Genomic DNA, 18,445 nt, shown 5'->3' with positions numbered 1-18,445 from the left:
GAATGATTAAAAAGTCACCAGGAGACCACTCTTTAAAAAAACTAATGGTGCTAACGTTAGCTTGATCAACTAGCTAGCTAAAGCTGATAACATCTGTTAGTGAATGTTGTCATTAAGCTGGAAGAAATTACAGTTGCAGGTTAGAATAAGGAAGCTTGTTTTTGTCTGAAATCAAGGATCTATTGGTGCGTAATGATCAATGTGACCATACAACCCAGTCTCATGGCATTTCGTGTTAAAGTCACGAAATAAATGTAATCTGTTGATTCGTGTTCACCAACACAATTTTTCCATTTTTCTCGTGTCACACAGAACGATTTTAAAAGCAATGTATTTTTATTGGTAGTATGTTTCGTGCCTGCACCACGTCTTTTTGTCCGGTCAGGTCTTGGAAGACCGGCAGCTGTGTGGTTCATAAAAAAAATGTCTTACTCAATATCAAGCCACGATTATTGTTTTTATTTTAAATTGTATAATGTCTGACTTTTTTTGCCGTCCGTGAGGAAAATAAATGGGGCTCAGAGCCTCAGAATACTGAAATCTGTATTTTTTAAATCTTTTTTTCCTTCTAATTTGTTATTATTTACATTGCTTTTAAAATCGTTCTGGGTGAAACGAAAAAAAATCATGTTGGTGAGCACGAATCAATAGATTACATTTCGTGACTATAACACGAAATGCCGTGAGACTGGGTTGGACCATAATCTATCAGCATTAGCTAAGATTACTGTCAATGTTGAGTTGTAGGTCTAAACCTGTCAAACGGTCAGGTAAAAAATGCATTTGGCACACTTGCTACGTACTTAATGTACAGTTATAAGCAGATAAGCATAAAAAGAAGGCTTAAAGCATGTATAACAAGATACCTACACACACCTAAAAGCACACACCACACAACACACACCAGCAGCAGCAGCATCCACTTCTTCACTCAAGCTGCTGAGCAGATTAGTGCGACACTGCAACAGAGTGCCTTCATGACTTCACGCTGGTGATGCTCTCCAGTGTGCATGTTAATCTGTGTGTATGGGACTATGTTGCATGCAGCTATTTGGGACTGAGCATGCCCTTTTGTGTGTGTGTGTGTGTGTGTGTGTGTGTGTGTGTGTGTGTGTGTGTGTGTGTGTGTGTGTGTGTGTGTGTGTGTGTGTGTGTGTGTGTGTGTGTGTGTGTGTGTGTGTGTGTGTGTGTGTGTGTGTAACAGAATGCTCCAATGCCGTATCTAAAAATAGCTACTGATGAAATATTAAAATGTGTCAATAGAGAACGCTGGTCACGATGCAGCAAAAAAGCCACTCAACAACTTTAAGTGTGTGTTTGTGTGTGTGTGGCAGGGTTGGGGAGGGGGGGTATGTAATGGCAGAAGAGCAGATTAATGCAGGTCTATCAGCGTTAGGCCATCCAGAACTGCATGCATGCAGATATATATGCAGATGTGACGTGTGTCTATGCATGCATTCACGGTGAAGGAATGAGCGATATACAGTGTGTGTATGTGTTCACTGACGTTTGAACAGATATTTAAATGCGCAGGCAGAGACCCTCTTATGGCACCCCATTACTTTCCTTCCAATACACTAATACAGCTCTTTCTACACATACACACACATTTCCTCACTCTTCCACCTCAGATGGATTCAGTGAAGCCTTCAGTGTTTCTGCCATCTGAGTGATCATGTATTTATGAGGCCGCTTCACTCCCTTAAGGCCCCAGTACCCACATGAAACACACCTAAAGTGGCAAACAAAAACGGTGGAAAACATCCTCTGGCTTTGTGCACACATCTGGGTTTGTGTGCATGTGAATCCATCTGAAAAAAGGTGTGGACTACAAATTCCTCCACTGCATTATGGCTTTGTGTTCACCCATGTACCCAAGACGAACATATATCAGACAAAGAGGCATTGACCTAGTAAACGCAACCAGCACCCCTTGGCTTAATATCACATTTTAAATAATGCAAAATCACCAGCTTCACTGCCTACAGGATCCATTTGCTGTACTTTTAATGGACTTTTCACTTTGGTCGAGCTTTGTTTTCCAACGCCCTTATCCAGAGTGACTCCATTTGCTGTTAGCTGCTGACTTTATCTCTCCAATGCAGTTGATATTGACCGCCGGCCCACTATGATTTTTCATTCTTTCTTATTTAATCATCGCAAAAACACGGACTGTTTCAGCTCGTCTCGTACAATGTTTGATTCTTGGAATGCTGGCAAAAAAAGGGATACAGTGGAGATTAAAGGGACAGCCACTGTTGATGGAGGACAGCTCAAGAACTCCTTTGAGAGAACAAATACTGAGCGCGAGGAATTTATAGTCCTATTTAAGAACTGATGTAAGGCTGTAAAGTTAACGTTGTAAGTTGTTTGACAGAAAGGCAAACAGATGTAGACGTTTTGAAAGTTGCTGAAGTACACTAATGTTATACTGAGGGACATTTTGTTTCTGTAATTACATGTGTAGATGAGGCATATCAATGCTATCATCACCATTAGTGAATTAATCAAAGGTGCATCAAACCTTTTACAGGATCTCAATAAGAGGGATGGGAGAAGTTCGACCCGCCTGTCCACCTCAAGTGATTCAATTTAGCTCACTTCAAATTTTAGGGACGATCTAGGCAACGCTAAAAACTCACTGTCTAAAAAACATTGTGTGAATGCTTCGTCATGTGTTCCATGAATGTGCTGTAATCACATAGCATGCTCTGACAAATAACACAAACATGCATGCTTGTGTAATGTGTCACAGCAATTGCCTGTTTGCATGTTGACGCAAGTAATTAAATGATCCGTGTACAAATCACCAGACTGCAAATGCCTCGGAAACAAGAATGTGGCTGCGTGTGAAATTAGCAATGAAGCGTTTTGTCACTTTATGCTTTTTTGCTATTGGCTATGTGTTTGCACATGTGTCATCATAGTCAGCCTCATCTGTGAAGCTACTGTGAATCAGTAACAGCGACATACATGATGAGAAACTGAAAACTGTGCACCCAGAGAAAACTAATCACATCCCTTTTCAGACATTAAAGCTAATACTCCTGAGGCAAGTGTGACTTTTGATCAGTCTAAAAGTAACCGTTGACATAGTGACTGATTTGAAGGCTGACCAGCTCACTGTAGGTTTGTCCAGCTGGAGTCTGGCCGACTGATCTCTGGTAGATGTTGGAGGAAAGCCTGAATGTGGGTATAAAGATTTGTTAATAAAAAGCAGCTCATCAGTGAGGTTAGTGTCAGTGATTCTCACACTTGAATTCAAACACGACATTGCAACGTGTAGAAGCTGTGTAATGAGCCAGGTTGGTTGGTAATGTTTCAGAAAATGAGAAAATGGAAAAGATTAATGTACCTCTTAAGGAATCTTTTACTTTCTTTCATCCTTACCCAAAAGCCTGCTTTATATCTCTATGTAATATGAAGTGGAGGTAGGAAATTGGCGTACTGGATGTTTAATATTGGTATTGCAAGTAAACAGTCAGTGTGGCAGAGGAGAGACAGAACGTTTTGGCAGAAATGCAATCTCGCTATTGTCCAATGATGGATGTTTAGATTAGTTTTTTCTGTAGCAAACACATAACCTAAATGTATACTAGCTACTTGTGAATCAATGTAGTCGAAGTTATCGCTTATCTCCACCGACAAAATGTTTGCGTCTCAACTTGTCAATGTTTCCGAATGCAATGACCGAGAACAATTCGGACAAGGTAATCGTTATTCTTGGTCTGGACCTCTAGGGTACATGTGTTGACAATTTGGGTAGCCCTACGCGTCAAATCCTGGTAATCCATTATAGTAATTATCACAGTGAAACCAAACGAAACTCCTTACCTGGGTTAAGTAAAATGTTTTAGTTTGGGTCGAAATAATCAGAATGTATTAATAACTTTGAGTAAAATGGCTCGAATGACATTTGGTTCCACACGGGACAAAAACAGCTACATCTACAGTGGGTCATAGTCCTGTGTTTGTTTGACCCAACCAACCAACCCAATAATATTGCTGCCACATTGTAGTTACTTGAAGCCTGATGCTTCTCATACAGATACTAAATTGAGTCAATATCACACACCGAAGGCAGTGACCAAATGTCTGTTGGACACTTGGAGACTGAGACCAAGCTGGTAATCAGAAATCCTGTTGGCTACATCTTACTACTGAAATGGCTAAATCAGACCAATAGCCAATGGTTTGCGCGATTGAATTACACAGTATGTTTAAGTTTTGTGAAGGTCACTGTCATACATTATTGTCCAAGAGACATACTAGATTTTGGACCATGACCAATCATAGATTAATATGATTCACTGCATCATTAATTACAGTGAATCCATTGAAAGTAATTCGCTTAAGTCAGAAAAAGAGATTAGTAAAGGCTCTACTCAAGGGGAAAGAAACATATCTTGAAATGCAAATATTTTGTATTACTATACAAATGTTTTTTTTTATCAAACCACTTTTAACATTTATATTTAAAAGGGCATAAATTACCTTCTTCAAAGAGAAATTATTAGAAAGGATTTCAACACATGGATGAGTTAGTTTGTGCAAGATTATTAATGTGACTCTCCTGCTGAATTATTGAGAAAAATATGGAGTGGAGATAGAGAAAGACGGAGAATAGAGAGCGGTAAAGGAAGTGATAGAGGCAGAAAGTGAAAAAAGGAAGACAGAGCAGGAGTGTTTCAAATGGAGGTCAGGTTCCGAGTGTGATTTACAGAGCATGAATAGAAAAGAGTGAAGAGAGGCTAGAATAACAGAGCGGGTAAAAAGCAAATATGTGTCTCATAAAAGAGGACAAGGCCTTCTATTTTATTCTATGACAGCATTCAGTCGCCTTTTATATTCTTAGCTACTGTTCAAGGTCTGTTGCAAACTGAGGCGTTATATTTGTTGGATTCACATTAATTACCACATTTTGTAACACGTGGGATGAAAACTGGGATACAATAACATTGAGGGCCATGGACAGAAAGAAGCTTCACACAACTGTTACAAAAGGAGAATGTGTCCAAACAAATGCTTCTTAAGGTGGATTTTGAAATAAACTGTGTTTCATGTGCTGTTTACACGGGAACGAAAACGGTTGTATCCGCTACTTTTCTCTTTCGTATAGCCCGTTCGTTCACACGAGGCCGTAACGGAAACGCGGAAACGGAAACGCGGAAACGGACCCCTAAAACGATAACGGGTCCCAAGGTGGATAGATCTGCAGACGGAACGCTCTGGGGGGCCAAGCGGCTCCGTGTGTACGTCCTATACGATAATTTCCTGATAACGATGAAGCCCTAGCCCCGCCTCTCCCCACCTCTGCTGCTCACTGCTGTAGCATGGTCAGTAGCTACTGTCAGTAGCTACTGCTACTGCTACTGACCATGCTACAGAGGTTAGTGGACATAGAGAACTACATGAACTACATGTTGCTAAATCCACCGCGGAGAATAAACAGAAGGGCAACCAGGCAACCATGGCCTGGGGGGGTCTTCTTCGCTGCTTTTGGTGTATTTTGTGTACTACAGCGCTTTCGAGCGGTCTCGTGCGGAAGTACAGCGCCACTTACAGGCCCGGCATATATACTACAGTGTCTCCAGCACTTTCGAGCAGTCTCGTGTGAACGGAATACTTTTTTGATATCGTATTCGGTTTGTTTGCGTTTCGTTTGCGTTTGTGTTCCCGTGTAAATGGGGTCTCAAACCATGACATTACCTAATTTAACCTCCTACCCCAAATCAAAACCCCTTTAAACTCTGATTGATATTGATTCTTCTCTTCCTGTTCTTTTCATCATTAGGACAAGGACTTCTGTCCCAAAGCGCTTTGCAGCTCAACCACCAGGATGCCTATGCAGCAGCTGGTTACCATAGTAACCACGGTCTTGCACTTGGGGAATCGGTCATGGGCCGTGGCGGGCAGATTGGAGGGGCTGTTCACAGCTACAACCAGGTACACACGTACACCTATTTTTTTTACACATATCAAAAAGACATGTATTCCTTTGTGTATTTTCTCTCCATTTTAAATGTTCCTACTTCCCTCATTTATTTCCCTCCTCTCCACGCTTCTATATCCTTCCTCTCTCCATTCACACTTTCTCCTCTTCTTCATGTCTCTATCTTTTGCTCTACCCACACCTCTTTGTGCTCTCTTTGCCCATTCTCCTGATTTATTTCTCTACCCTTCTTACCTCCTTTACATTTTGTCCTCCACACTCGCTGACTGAACCCTTATCTTCCTCCCGTTTCTCATCTTTCTCCACACTCTTGTCCTCTCTAGGTGACATCCAGCCGTGCAGCTGCCCACTTAGTGGGAACTGACTCTCCCTCCCAGTCACAGAGAGACTCATTTGCCCATGGCAGCGCCTTCCACATGCCCGCTGATGGATCTTCACCTGGCGGACCACCCATGTATTACTCCTGTGCCACTTTGCCCGCACAGGTACAAATATCTGACTAGATTACTGTAATGCGTCTGAATTGTTATATATGGTTTAACCATTGCTCAGAGACCCCTATTGGTGGAATCCTTGAAACTTAACACTACTATAACCCTGCTGTAACGGAGTGAAACCAATGATTTTAGAGTTACCATGAGAAAAGGCTTTTGAATGTTTGTCTTGCCATATCTTTCTCTGCTGTCAATCTGTGTGCTCAGTGTGCCGAATCACCAATGAATTGCTAAAAACACAACTTTCCGCAGAGCTTAGAGATACATTGGAGAAGTGGAAGTAATGTCTTTGTATTAGCACACACTGTTGGTTAAAGCCAGATAACTACATTTAGCTGAAGTAGTGGTCTGAGACACTTTTACACATTGTGTTAGATCAACACCAAGTTTCAGATACACCAGGATTTACATTTGTGTCGCCCTAACTGTGAGCTGGGACTGAGCTACGTAATTAGCTTGCTAACTGTCTGTTAGAAAGTCAGTGAGCTTGGAGTGCTTGCTTCATTTATCCTCGGTAACTCTTTAATGAAATAAATCATGAATGCCAGGGAAAGTAGATGGTCCGTTATAGAGAAAAAGTGTTGGAGCTGGTAAATCTAATCCAAGGCACAGTCCTTTTAATTTAGTTTTGGTGGCTTATATTTTCAAAAATACTACAAGGTCACCTTTTATGTAAGAAAAAATACATTACAAGCTTTCAGTAATAGATCGATGTTGCCCTCAGACATATTAGTCATGATTTGCAGAACATTTCACCCCCTGTTTCATGTTCTGCAAACTGCTTCACCAACAAAGTGTTAAATGTGTAACAGATGAGTGAAGACATGGTGGTACCTCAGTGGTATATGCTGTGGTAGCCAAACTGTGCCGAAATGTAAGCAACAATACTGCTTTTGTGGTAACATTGAAAAAATGGCTTATCCTGCATATTTCTTGCAATTAGTGGAATGGGTTTATGAGATCTCTAGTAGTTATTCTTAAATCGGTCAGCAGTACAGCAACAATGAACCAAACCTGCAATACATCCTAGTCTCTTCAGTGATGATTTACACTTGAATGCACTGCGATTACCTCCAGGCGGAGAGTTTGGAGGTTTTAAGAACACAAAGTGTATTTGAATTAATTTCAGCAGATTTACCGGCACTTTTTTTTTACTAAGCATCCCCACTTCAGCATGTCTTGACCATCTAAAAATCAATGTAGCACTTAAAATTGTACCTTTTAGGTTTTTAACTGCACCACCTTGCACATATTTCATCAATGGATTTCCCCCAATTGGAATAAAATATAAATGTACGTTAAGAATTCTAAGGAGCTTCATTTGGCGGCCCATTGCTCGCAATCAGATTCCGTGCTCATTTGGTTATAAAAGTTCAGAGTCGTCCCTTCATGTTTGGTCTGATGACTCCAATCCTCTTCATCAGGATGTTATCTCAGATTAGAGTCTCTGCTCTCTGGTTTTCCAGCTCCGGGGGGAGATGTTCATCCCTCTGAAAATAATGATATGAACAAGGAGAGTAAATGAATATTTAAAGTGAGTGACATTGCTCTTTAATGATGTACACCTCCTCTATGTCAGCGTGTGAGCTCCCCTCTACAGGCGGTGGGATCCCCCACCAAGCTGCAGCGCCTGGGATCAGCATCCTCCGACATGCCCAGTTACGCCACGCTACAGAGGGTGTCCTCACCCAAACAGTCCCCAAACCGGCTCGCCAAGTCCTACAGGTTGGTTTCTACTTCTGTCTGACCGGTTGATTTAATAAGTGCTCTTTAATAGCAGACCATTACGTAAGACTTTGTTATTGGACCCTAAGCACAAATGAATATATCTTCTGATCAATAACTCAGCAATTACTTCACCTGGTGCCGAGATTTCTGGCTTTGAAAAACTCTAAAGCTAAACGCAGCTAATTGCCCCTAAGGGGATTGATAAAATCCTTTTGAATTTAATTAAAGCTTTTAGTCTGTTTTACAAGAAACGTCCAGCTTGTATTTTTCATGTTGGACTAGCAGTACGCTAGTACTTAGGGAATTTTCAAATTGAACTTTAACATGCCGTCCATATGAAGATGGGTCGAAACCAATTGAAGTAGTGCTGCAATGAGCATTACTACAGATGTATTGCAAATGTTATTCTAAATATAGTAAAAACATGGTTAAATGTCTAAAATAAAGTCTTAATCTGGTTAAATATGTGTAACAATATATTTGTATAGCCTTGGAATTTGACTGAATGCATTGGGCAATAACGTTTCTACATGTCGACTTAAAAATCTTTTAAAAATAGTATGTTCTGTAACTTGTCCACGCTACTGGAGTCTAGGCGAAACTTACAACACATACATCTTGGACAAAGCTCCTGAATGGCAATCTTTACATTGGAGAATACATCCAGTGTGTTCACTGTGCAGTGTAACTGCTGTCTCGTAAAATGTTGTTCAAACCCACACATTTGAATATTGTAGAGATGCCAACATTTTCAAAGATACAAACCATTGAATGACAGGCTGCCTTTTGAGTTGAATTAATTTCGCTTTAAGAAGATTAAAGATAAATGCATGCTTTCTGTTAAAAATACTCTTCAAGCCCAAAGCATTTTACTTTCTCTGGTTTGACAAAGTTTAGAACTGCAAAATACATTATAGCCTACGACAGTTTTCACAGGTCGAATAAATCTCCCTTCAACAAGTACATAGATTTTGAGTTCCCCTTTTTGCCTTAGACAAATTCATTTCATTTTCTCCTCCTGCAGCACTTCATCACCCATCAACATGGTAGCATCGGGTGCCGCTGGCTCCTCCTCCCCCCTCCCCATGACAGCCTCCCCAGGGAACCACAGCTCGTCGCCCATCCACCAGCTCAGCTCAGTGGTGGGCAGCTACGCCACCCTGTCACCCACCAAGCGCATGCTGCATCACATCGGACCAGACGGCTACAAGATTTCCCACGAGCTGTACGCCAACGCAACCCTGCAAAGGCCTGGTAGCCTGGCAGGTAGAGGTCAGGACAATTAAATGATTACTCTCTTATGTGTGGATGTGTGAAATCCATTTGTCATATATCCATTTTTAGAACTTGTCCAATTCAAAAGTAATTGAAATATATGTAGATAGCCTTCTACTCACCTGCCTTAAAGTAACAGCATTACATTAGTGACATGAAATAAGCTTCTTAATTAATAACCAAATACCTTTTGGATTTGTTATTTTAAAAACCTTTGTTAGTGATTCATTCAAAACTAATGCACAAGAACTATTGCTTGCTTTTTTACAATTTGTTTCACATGTGACATAGTGTATTAGTTTGACCCATCCTTCACCCCTCCCTCTCACGCAGCTCAGTAGAATGTAGCACTCGTCATACATATTCAGACTAACCTTTACCTAAAACCCTAGTAATAATGAGGATAGGCTAAAATGACTTGAATTGCCATTGCATCTCATACAGACACTTTGGCAGTTGGCACCAACTGTGTGTCAGTATAAAGACGGCCACTAATTAAGTTTCGGGATTTGAAGCACCCCAAGCATGTTAATCTGGCTATGACATGGTAATCAAGATATTACAGTTATTCATTAAATGTGCTTTAAGGGGTAGTTTAAAAAATAGAACTGATTTGCTTTAAATTATGGATCACCATTATTTATATACTGCTCATGATACCTAACCTCAACGTTCCCTGTGCCTTTCAGGCTCCAGAGGTTCCTACAGCAGCCAGCTCAGCCAGCTCAGTCACCTGGGCGCTGAGCTCCGACCCCTGCAGTCCCCTGAACACCACATCGACCCTATCTATGAAGACAGAGTCTACACCAAACCCAACCTTAGAGGACAAGGTATGCTGACAATAAAGAAAGTATGAGCCACTTCTATGAGGCTGATCAAAACTGATCACCCCCATTAAATTGGCTGATAACATTCAAAACAACCAAAAAGTTGTTGCTCATAACTGATCTATCTATTTAGAATAAGTAAATGCCTTATTACCTTTAATAAATGACGCCATAAAGTGTAACTTATAAACACTTTATGGAGATCATTTATTAGTAAGTGGAATCGAAGAGGTAGAAGGAACAGGAGGGAATGAGGAACCTATAAAACACTACAGAGTAGATTAGAGTGAGAAATGTGCTTCAAATAGTCCAGAATTATAAATAGCAACAGCTGTAAATCACCTACTGACCTTTCTAAATTTAGTAAAATAGAGTAAAAGAAGACATCACATGAAACATAGAAGAAGTGATGGATCAAAGTATTACTGTACAGCATACTGAGAGGTATACAGAGACATAGGTGATTTGTAATGGTGTAATATTAAAGGTTGCTGTATATTAGAGAGTTCCTCATCCCATCTGATCATGTAGAGCTGTTTACCAGATCAGGTAGGCAAATCCAATTGGGGTCTCAATGGCAATTTGTCTCTCAGTCACAGTCTGTTAACTAATACATTTCAAGGCTGAAAATTAATCTCAATTAATCCCATGGGCGTTAGCTTGGGTGCTTTGAAATCAAAGCAAATCAACCGTGTCCTAAAATGTTGTCAACGCTTTGCTGCAGATTTGGTTCCCTGAACAATGCAGGTTGCTGTAAAGAGAAATACAGAGAGAGAAACATATGCAAGAAAAACCTCTCATACCACAAGGTGTTGTGCGTCGGCAACTGTGTTAAATGTTTTTTGTTAGTTTAGATATTTATGTTCCACTTCCTGTTTTATTTTCTGGTCCCTTTTCTTCCTGTCTTGGTTGTTTCCCCGCCATCGTCAGTGTCTGCCCCGCCCCTGATTGTTTCCACCTGTGTCCACTTACCTCTTGTATATAGTGTCCTGTCTCCCTTTGTTTGTTGCCAGATTGTCTTGTGTCTTTTGCCAAACTCTCCAGCGTTATCCAAATTCTTCTAGTTATCGTTACGGTCATTGCTCACATAGTTATAGTCAGGTAAGATCAGGTAATAGTATTTTTCTAGGTATTTTGTTAGGTAAGCGTTAGTGTAGATTTATCTTTGTATGTATTTTTCTGGATCTGTCGATCCTGTGTTTTTGGTATTCATTATATTTTTGTACTATACTACTTTTCAAGTAAAGACTATTTTTGATACTTGAATCCTGTGTCTGCATTCATGCTTTTGGGTCCACTCCTTGTACACTCGTGACAGTACAATCTGGCCAAAACATTTAACACAGTTGCCGACGCACAACACAAGGTTAGGTTCCAAAAGAATTGAGATTCACTTTTTTGATTAAAGGATTTGAGGTTGTGCTGGCTCACCACACACACACACACACACACACACCACACACACACACACACACACACACACACACACACACACACACACACACACACACACACACACACACACACACACACACACACTCTGATAGGTTACTTTGATGCCAGCTTTGTGGCAGTGAATGTAAGTCACGACCGCAGCGCTCTGAATAAAAAAAATTCTTTACACTTAGATCTTTTTGTTATTTTATCTGTTCAACACGAAGAGTAGTTGTTCAAGCCTGACTATGTTTCAAGGTCATTCAAATTCTTTCAAGACACACACACACACACACACACACACACACACACACACACACACACACACACACACACACACACACACACACACACACACCAAAATACACACGTGCACAGACACACAGACTGACCCAGTTCACCCCCCACAGCACAAGCTGGTGTTACTATCATGCCCAAATGGTTTCTGAGCCACTTTTTAACAAGAAGACAATTCCTTTCTCCGTCTGAATCTGACTAGACTACCACCTGGGCAAACTGGGCCACTGCCCTGAAGCCCCAAACCCTCACTGTGTGCTAATTACTTTTAGGTAATTTGATTTTGTATAAATATGTTTCTTGGCACCACTAAAGCAGAAATTAAATGCAAATAATAAGAGGTCAGGGGGCTCACAGCCTATTTCTGCCACTACTCCTAGCACATTAATCTGATAAAATGTGAAATGTTTAGCTTTGTTTCCTCCTTCTATTCCATTTTTTGCATGTCTAATTTATTTGACAGCTTCTGTCTTGTTTGTATTCTTTTTCTATTGAAAAATAAAACCATTTGGTCAGTTCACCTCTTCACCAAAAGGTAAGAACGCGTCACGTGAATTTGACGCTCGACGCGGCCCCCTTCAATCGCCTCAGTCGCGTGATTCGCACCGCGTCCACCGCTTCATGCGCGCCGTCAGAGCGAATTCGCATCTGTCCGCATCTCTGCATTGACTTTACATGTAATCGCGCCGCCCCCAAAAATCATATCTCGTCCGGTGTGAACGCAGCATTACTAATCTACCGGCACAATTTTTCTCTGGTGTCGGAATGTCTCGCGATGTTAGTGAATTCTTAAAAAACAAAACACCATTTCATTTCGGGTTAAAATTAGTTGTAACTGCGTTACTGAGAATTGTAACGGGTAGTATATTACCCAAATTTCATTAGTAATGCGTTACATTACTTCGTTACAGCAAAAAGTAATACATTACTGTAACTCCGTTACTTTTTTAACGCGTTACACCCAACACTGTTCTTTATACATCCATGGGTACAACTTCAGATAAAAATGAACACATAATGAAATATGACCCCCGGTTTGATGATTGACAGGTCACAGAAACAATGAGAGCTATCTACCCTTACCCACAATTTAAAGTAATTCACACAGACTATCTCCTCTTTACTCTTCTCTCTGTGTGGAGCAGCAAGTTCAGCTTCAGAACAAAGTGAAAAACAAACAATGGCATCAAATATTATTAAAATGTCGGGTAGTAATAGATTTATTTATTTTCTTCTCAGAGCGTACCAGAATGCGTAGTTTATATGTTAGTATTTCAAAAAATTCCTGGCGACTTCCCTCATCAAGCTAACACTAGCTTATTACAGCTACTGTTAGCAGTTGTTAGCAGTTAGCAACAACTAAAGCCTTCTGTCCATCAGGAAACCTCATTGATCAAAGGAAGTCAGTGTAGCATCAAAATGAGTATTTAAGCTGTTTTTAAGTTTTATTAGGTATATAATGTTGCTTTAAGTTGTCACTGTAGTTTGACATTTGTGTTTACGTTCGGGTTCTTTTTATTAATTTGATTCCTCACTTTTTTTCTTTTCTGTTATTTTTCATTGGTGTTGTTGCTTTTTCTCATTGTGTCTTTTTGTACTTGCATCCTTGTGGTGGCACCTGTTTTCCGATTTATTTTTTCCCCCTCACCCCGCCCATCCTCGGCTACATCAAACCCAGTGGCAAACCAATTGTACCAAGATGTCCTCAACTATCTGATCTTTCCCTACTCTCCACTTCCTGCTTTAGCCCCATCTTCCCCTGGTGTCGACCCAATCCCCTTGCAGCGAACAGGAAGCCAGAGCGCCGCGGGAACCTTTCAGAGAGGCAGCTTTGCCGCAGGAGGCGGGGCTGCTGACTATGGAAACCCGTACCGCACTCTGCAGTTCTGCCCATCCACCGAATCGCCTTACAGCAAGTCGGGCCCAGCACTCGCCCCTGAGGCCACCCTAGGCCGGTCTCCATCGGTGGACAGCATCCAGAAGGACCCAAGGTGAGAACAAAAAGACAAATGTCCAATCAGCTCTGACTTGATGATGAAGCCCGTTTGTTCCGCTCCCTTTCCACTTTCACTGAACTTACTGAGGGCCAGATTCACCGGTTTAAACATAATTATATACACATTAAGCTTTATAATCGAAGAGTGTCGAAGTTTCAATTTGTAGCATGGTGACTGCAGTTTGTAACACTTCAACAGATAATTGACTGTCTGAATTTGACTGTCCATTCCGGTAAAAGGCTGGTTGAATCTGGGCTTTAGTATAAGGCACACATCACGCCACATCTTTCACTGTCCTCTCCAGTTTACCTGGTGTCGGGGTTTGTTCACACTGCCGTACAAATTCCTGCGCACACCTTTTGGTCCAATTTAAAAGTTTGGAGTGGAGTGTCTCAGTGTCAGTGACAATCAGTAACGTTCTGTGTATTAGGTAGACACCGTTAATGCGGGAAGTGCATGGAGTCTGCTTTGAGACCAAGAGAACGAAAGTGGGTGTTTGAGAATGAGGGAAAGAAAGAAAGAGAGACAGTGACAGATAAATGAAAAAAGAGCAACAGAGAGACGTATACAGAGCCGCTTTAGTAGATTTTGTATCATTCTTTTGTCCTAGTTATAATCAAGTTTGATATACTATTCCAATTGTGTCATGGATTTTTCTTTCTTAGTCTTTTTGTTCTGTCCTATGACTGCACAGACATGCTGCCACAGATATAAGCAGCCTAATTAAAGTTGAAGTGTGATATTTCAGCTCAGGTGTAAGCAGAACATTTTTTTTCTTTCTAAAATGTCATATTTCAAATGACGAAGTCACTTTGTGCTGAACGGCTTATTATATGGTCACATTTGGAAGCATAAAGAAATGTTTCTGTGTCATTAGGATAGGTGACTTTGTTGTTGTTGCCATGGCTCTTTTCTTCACCCATTGTCCAAGTGTTTGTTTCTCTGTGCACATTGCACCCACATTGTCTGTTTGTTCAATCTTGAGCTCCAGCATCAACGTTGTGTAGCTTCCAGCATCAACACATCTGCACTGCTACATTCAAAGGACTGATTTCTGATGCATGACATTGTGCTTTACCTTCATAACATCCAGTGCTTCCACTGTAGGAATGAAAACATGCTATTTGTCCACATTATGTTGAAGGGAGGGTCCCTCAAGATTAAAAAATATATATATATATTAACTTATATATATGAACATTGGGTTTCTGCAGTAGTCAAATGTAACAGTTTCAAGCTTGCTACATTATCATATTATCAAAATGTTTGTGTAAAAAGAATCCTTGAAGAGACCAAAACTAACGATGTTATGTGAGTCCATCTTTCAATATTCCGGCTTCCCTATGTCTGTATCAGACCCTATACCATGTATTCCTCCGAAATGTATAATTCAATCATAGCAGTTTTTTGGGGACTATTTTAAGTTGCAAGTTATTGCCCACTTGGTGCTCTATTCCAGTCCATCTCAAATGGGCGTACTTATACCCCTTTTTCCCTATCAATATTGTTTTGCGATTGTCCTTGGTGGAAAAAATAGTTTATCATGGCTATATGATTGAAAAAAGTTCAACAAAAAAATTGCTCATCTTAAAGCAGGAGGGCATTCTACTTCCAGGCCCTCGCTCGGACCACACCCATGTTCGAACTGGGCTTTCATTTGTCTCTCGACTACACACTTGTAAAGTTTTTTTGACACCAAGTTGGTGCAGTGGCTTTAAGTGCCAGCCAATGGTCCCTTCATCCACCATGCTTGGACTACGCCCATTTCAAACTCAAACCATGATAGAGTCCCGGAGACAAATTCTGTCCACAGACAGACAGAGAGAAATATAAACACCTGGCAAACTACTCAAAACCTCCTCTGCACTGTTGTGGTAACAAGCTATATCAGTTTGGATTATAAAATAAATACTTATATTACCACGATATTTACCAATTGGTCAATGTAGTTCTTAACACTAACACCATATTCATATTAGATTATACCTGCATGCCTTAGGCATGATCTATGCGTAACTTAAGAGTGTGTGATATATCAAAAACAAAAGCAGATTAAGAAAACTGAACTTTTACTGACAATTAACAAATTACCTGATTATGAAATTAGTGATCATTTTTTAAATATAAACATGTTCAGGTAACCAACCATTTAATAGATAATTTGCCATTACCTCACTTGATTTTCAAAATATAGTAAATGTAGATATTTTGTATCCTGTCTAAATTTACCCATACAGGCGTAACAGCTTAGCTTGTCATTTACTCACCATTTAGCTTAGTCGTTCAGCCGTGCTTTTCTGAGATAAAGCTAGTAATTTTCAATGACACACACATTTTTTAATAAAATACACTTTAAGGATTTTGTCATCTATAGTCACCAGCACGGTTGACAAACATTCCAATCTCATAATAACTTGATGTATTGCTCAAAACAGGATGACACGGATGAGCGAATAGCATTAATAGCACTAAAGGTATTTTGATAATTGGCTCTAAAATGGTCTGTTTGTATCCTAGGACCCTCTCTTTAACTAACATACCCACCATCTCCTCACCACCCGCTCTAAATGCATGCGCCTCACCAGCCCACCTCCTCCACCATTGCCTGATAACCAAATGTTGAGAGAGAAAGATAGTGTAGTGGCTACATATTGATTTATATTTACTGATCATTACTTTTATGACGGTTATTGAATAATTTCTTGCCAGACAGCCAACATATACCTCTCTTGTTTCTCTCTGCCTGTCCCCCCTCGATAGGTACGACCCAGAATTCCTTGTGTGGAATCAAAATCAAGCCGAGCAAAGAATGACAAAGTAATCCAACTATTTATTTATACACATACATTCTGTCTATCTATCTAACCTGTCTCATTCACTGACTCTTTCCATCTTCTCTATATGACACCAATGTCAGATGTTAATGACCTCATGACAGTTCCCATATGTATCGTCACCCATTTTACATGGCGTTATAAAGATTCTAAATTGGATTACTGGCAATAAAAAAAAAGAATAATTGAACTACATCAATATACATAACATTAAATGACATGCTTTAACTGAAAACACTAAGAGAAAAGTTGCATTCTTTAAAAAATAAAATCAGTCTTAAGTAACAAAGTAAATAATGACTTATTTGCCATTTAAAGAAATATCGTTTCTGTTTTTTTTTTTGTATAAACATTCCTCATTCTCTCCTTTGGCTATCTACCTATCCCTCCATCCATTTTTCTATCTGTTGATTTTCTGGTCATTCATTTGTCTCCATTGTCTGTCTGTCCTGGTGATATCTGAAGGTGCTTTGTGAAGTTAGTCGTGGAGCTTGCCCAGTGTAAATGTTGGCACGGTGTGTTGAATATTTGGTATAGATGTTCTTATTTGTCTCGAAAAAGTACATGTATATAGTTTGTCCTTGTTGTTTTGTTGCTATTTCCTGTCTGATTTTAGTGGTAGAGAAATGTGTCATGTCATATATGGACATTTTTGGATATCATTCAATCAAGAACATATACTTGTTAATGCAAATATCACGTTATCTTGTACAATGTGTACTTTCCTTTTTCGGTGTGAAAAGTGGAGGAAACAAACAACTGTGTAAGCGAGGAGAAGGAATTACCACAGCACACACACACTTCTGGCTTTTTCCACACAAAGACAACATAGCATTTGCTACAGCACAGAGAAAATGCTACTGTTTAAATTGGACAAACATACACAAATGAATACATTCTGAGTAAATAAAAACTGTAGACATGTGTGATCCTGTATGGGCGGATGGGTGGGTCTTTTCAAAGAAAGGTTGAATCATTTTATTGAATCAAATATAATTTTTGCTTAAATTGCCCAGCATAACCATCCTGTATTTCACTCGTACATCCAAGTACGTCAAGGTTTTTTGCATCTTTTTTTTCAATTATCTCTGTGCTTTTCTAATCCAGCACAAGGTGACCTAACCCTGAAATGTCTCAGATGGATTAAAATGTAATGGATGGACTCAATGTAGAGATACAAATCAGCATGGGCACATAGATGAAAGTTTTGTGGTCATTTTTACTGTCTGCAGCTGGCCCCCTAATGATCCCTTTATCCTGAAAAAGATAACATAATGTAGTAAAAAAAACATAATATAGCTGATTTGTCAAGCCACATAATCTGGCAAATCAAGGTGCGTTACTGTGGACACAGGCACTTATGCACTCCAACGCATTTCCTTATTCAGGCTGCCAATCATTTTTGGAAATGTTCCTCGCTAGCACAAACTAGGATTTGTGCTAGACTGGATCCGACACGATCATAAAATACCTCATTTTATTTCATGCTCATAAGCACAGCGAGAACCTCTGATCCATACTCAGTCACAGGGTTGAGATGGACTCCGTGTGCTGTGCTTCTCAGCTCTGCCTGACATCTCCCGACCTTTCGTTCATCTCTACCAGC

At 40.1% G+C, this 18,445-nt stretch overlaps 1 protein-coding gene across 1 annotated transcript in view; it reads left to right on the top strand.

Moving 5' to 3' along the window:
- The window catches only part of ctnnd2b (catenin (cadherin-associated protein), delta 2b), a 167,659-nt gene that overhangs the window by 92,495 nt on the left and 56,719 nt on the right, over positions 1-18,445 (top strand). The window contains exons 6-12 of the mRNA XM_034138140.1: positions 5,795-5,946; positions 6,277-6,438; positions 8,027-8,172; positions 9,200-9,447; positions 10,140-10,280; positions 13,756-13,999; positions 16,766-16,822. Of these exons, the coding sequence (XP_033994031.1) occupies positions 5,795-5,946; positions 6,277-6,438; positions 8,027-8,172; positions 9,200-9,447; positions 10,140-10,280; positions 13,756-13,999; positions 16,766-16,822 (1,150 nt within the window). The remainder of the gene's footprint in view (positions 1-5,794; positions 5,947-6,276; positions 6,439-8,026; positions 8,173-9,199; positions 9,448-10,139; positions 10,281-13,755; positions 14,000-16,765; positions 16,823-18,445) is intronic.

This window comes from Trematomus bernacchii, unplaced genomic scaffold (genome assembly GCF_902827165.1).
Source record: "Trematomus bernacchii unplaced genomic scaffold, fTreBer1.1, whole genome shotgun sequence".
Lineage (NCBI taxonomy): Eukaryota > Metazoa > Chordata > Actinopteri > Perciformes > Nototheniidae > Trematomus > Trematomus bernacchii.
The sequence above is the reverse complement of the archived record's forward strand: the minus strand, read 5'-3'. Positions and strand labels throughout refer to the sequence as shown.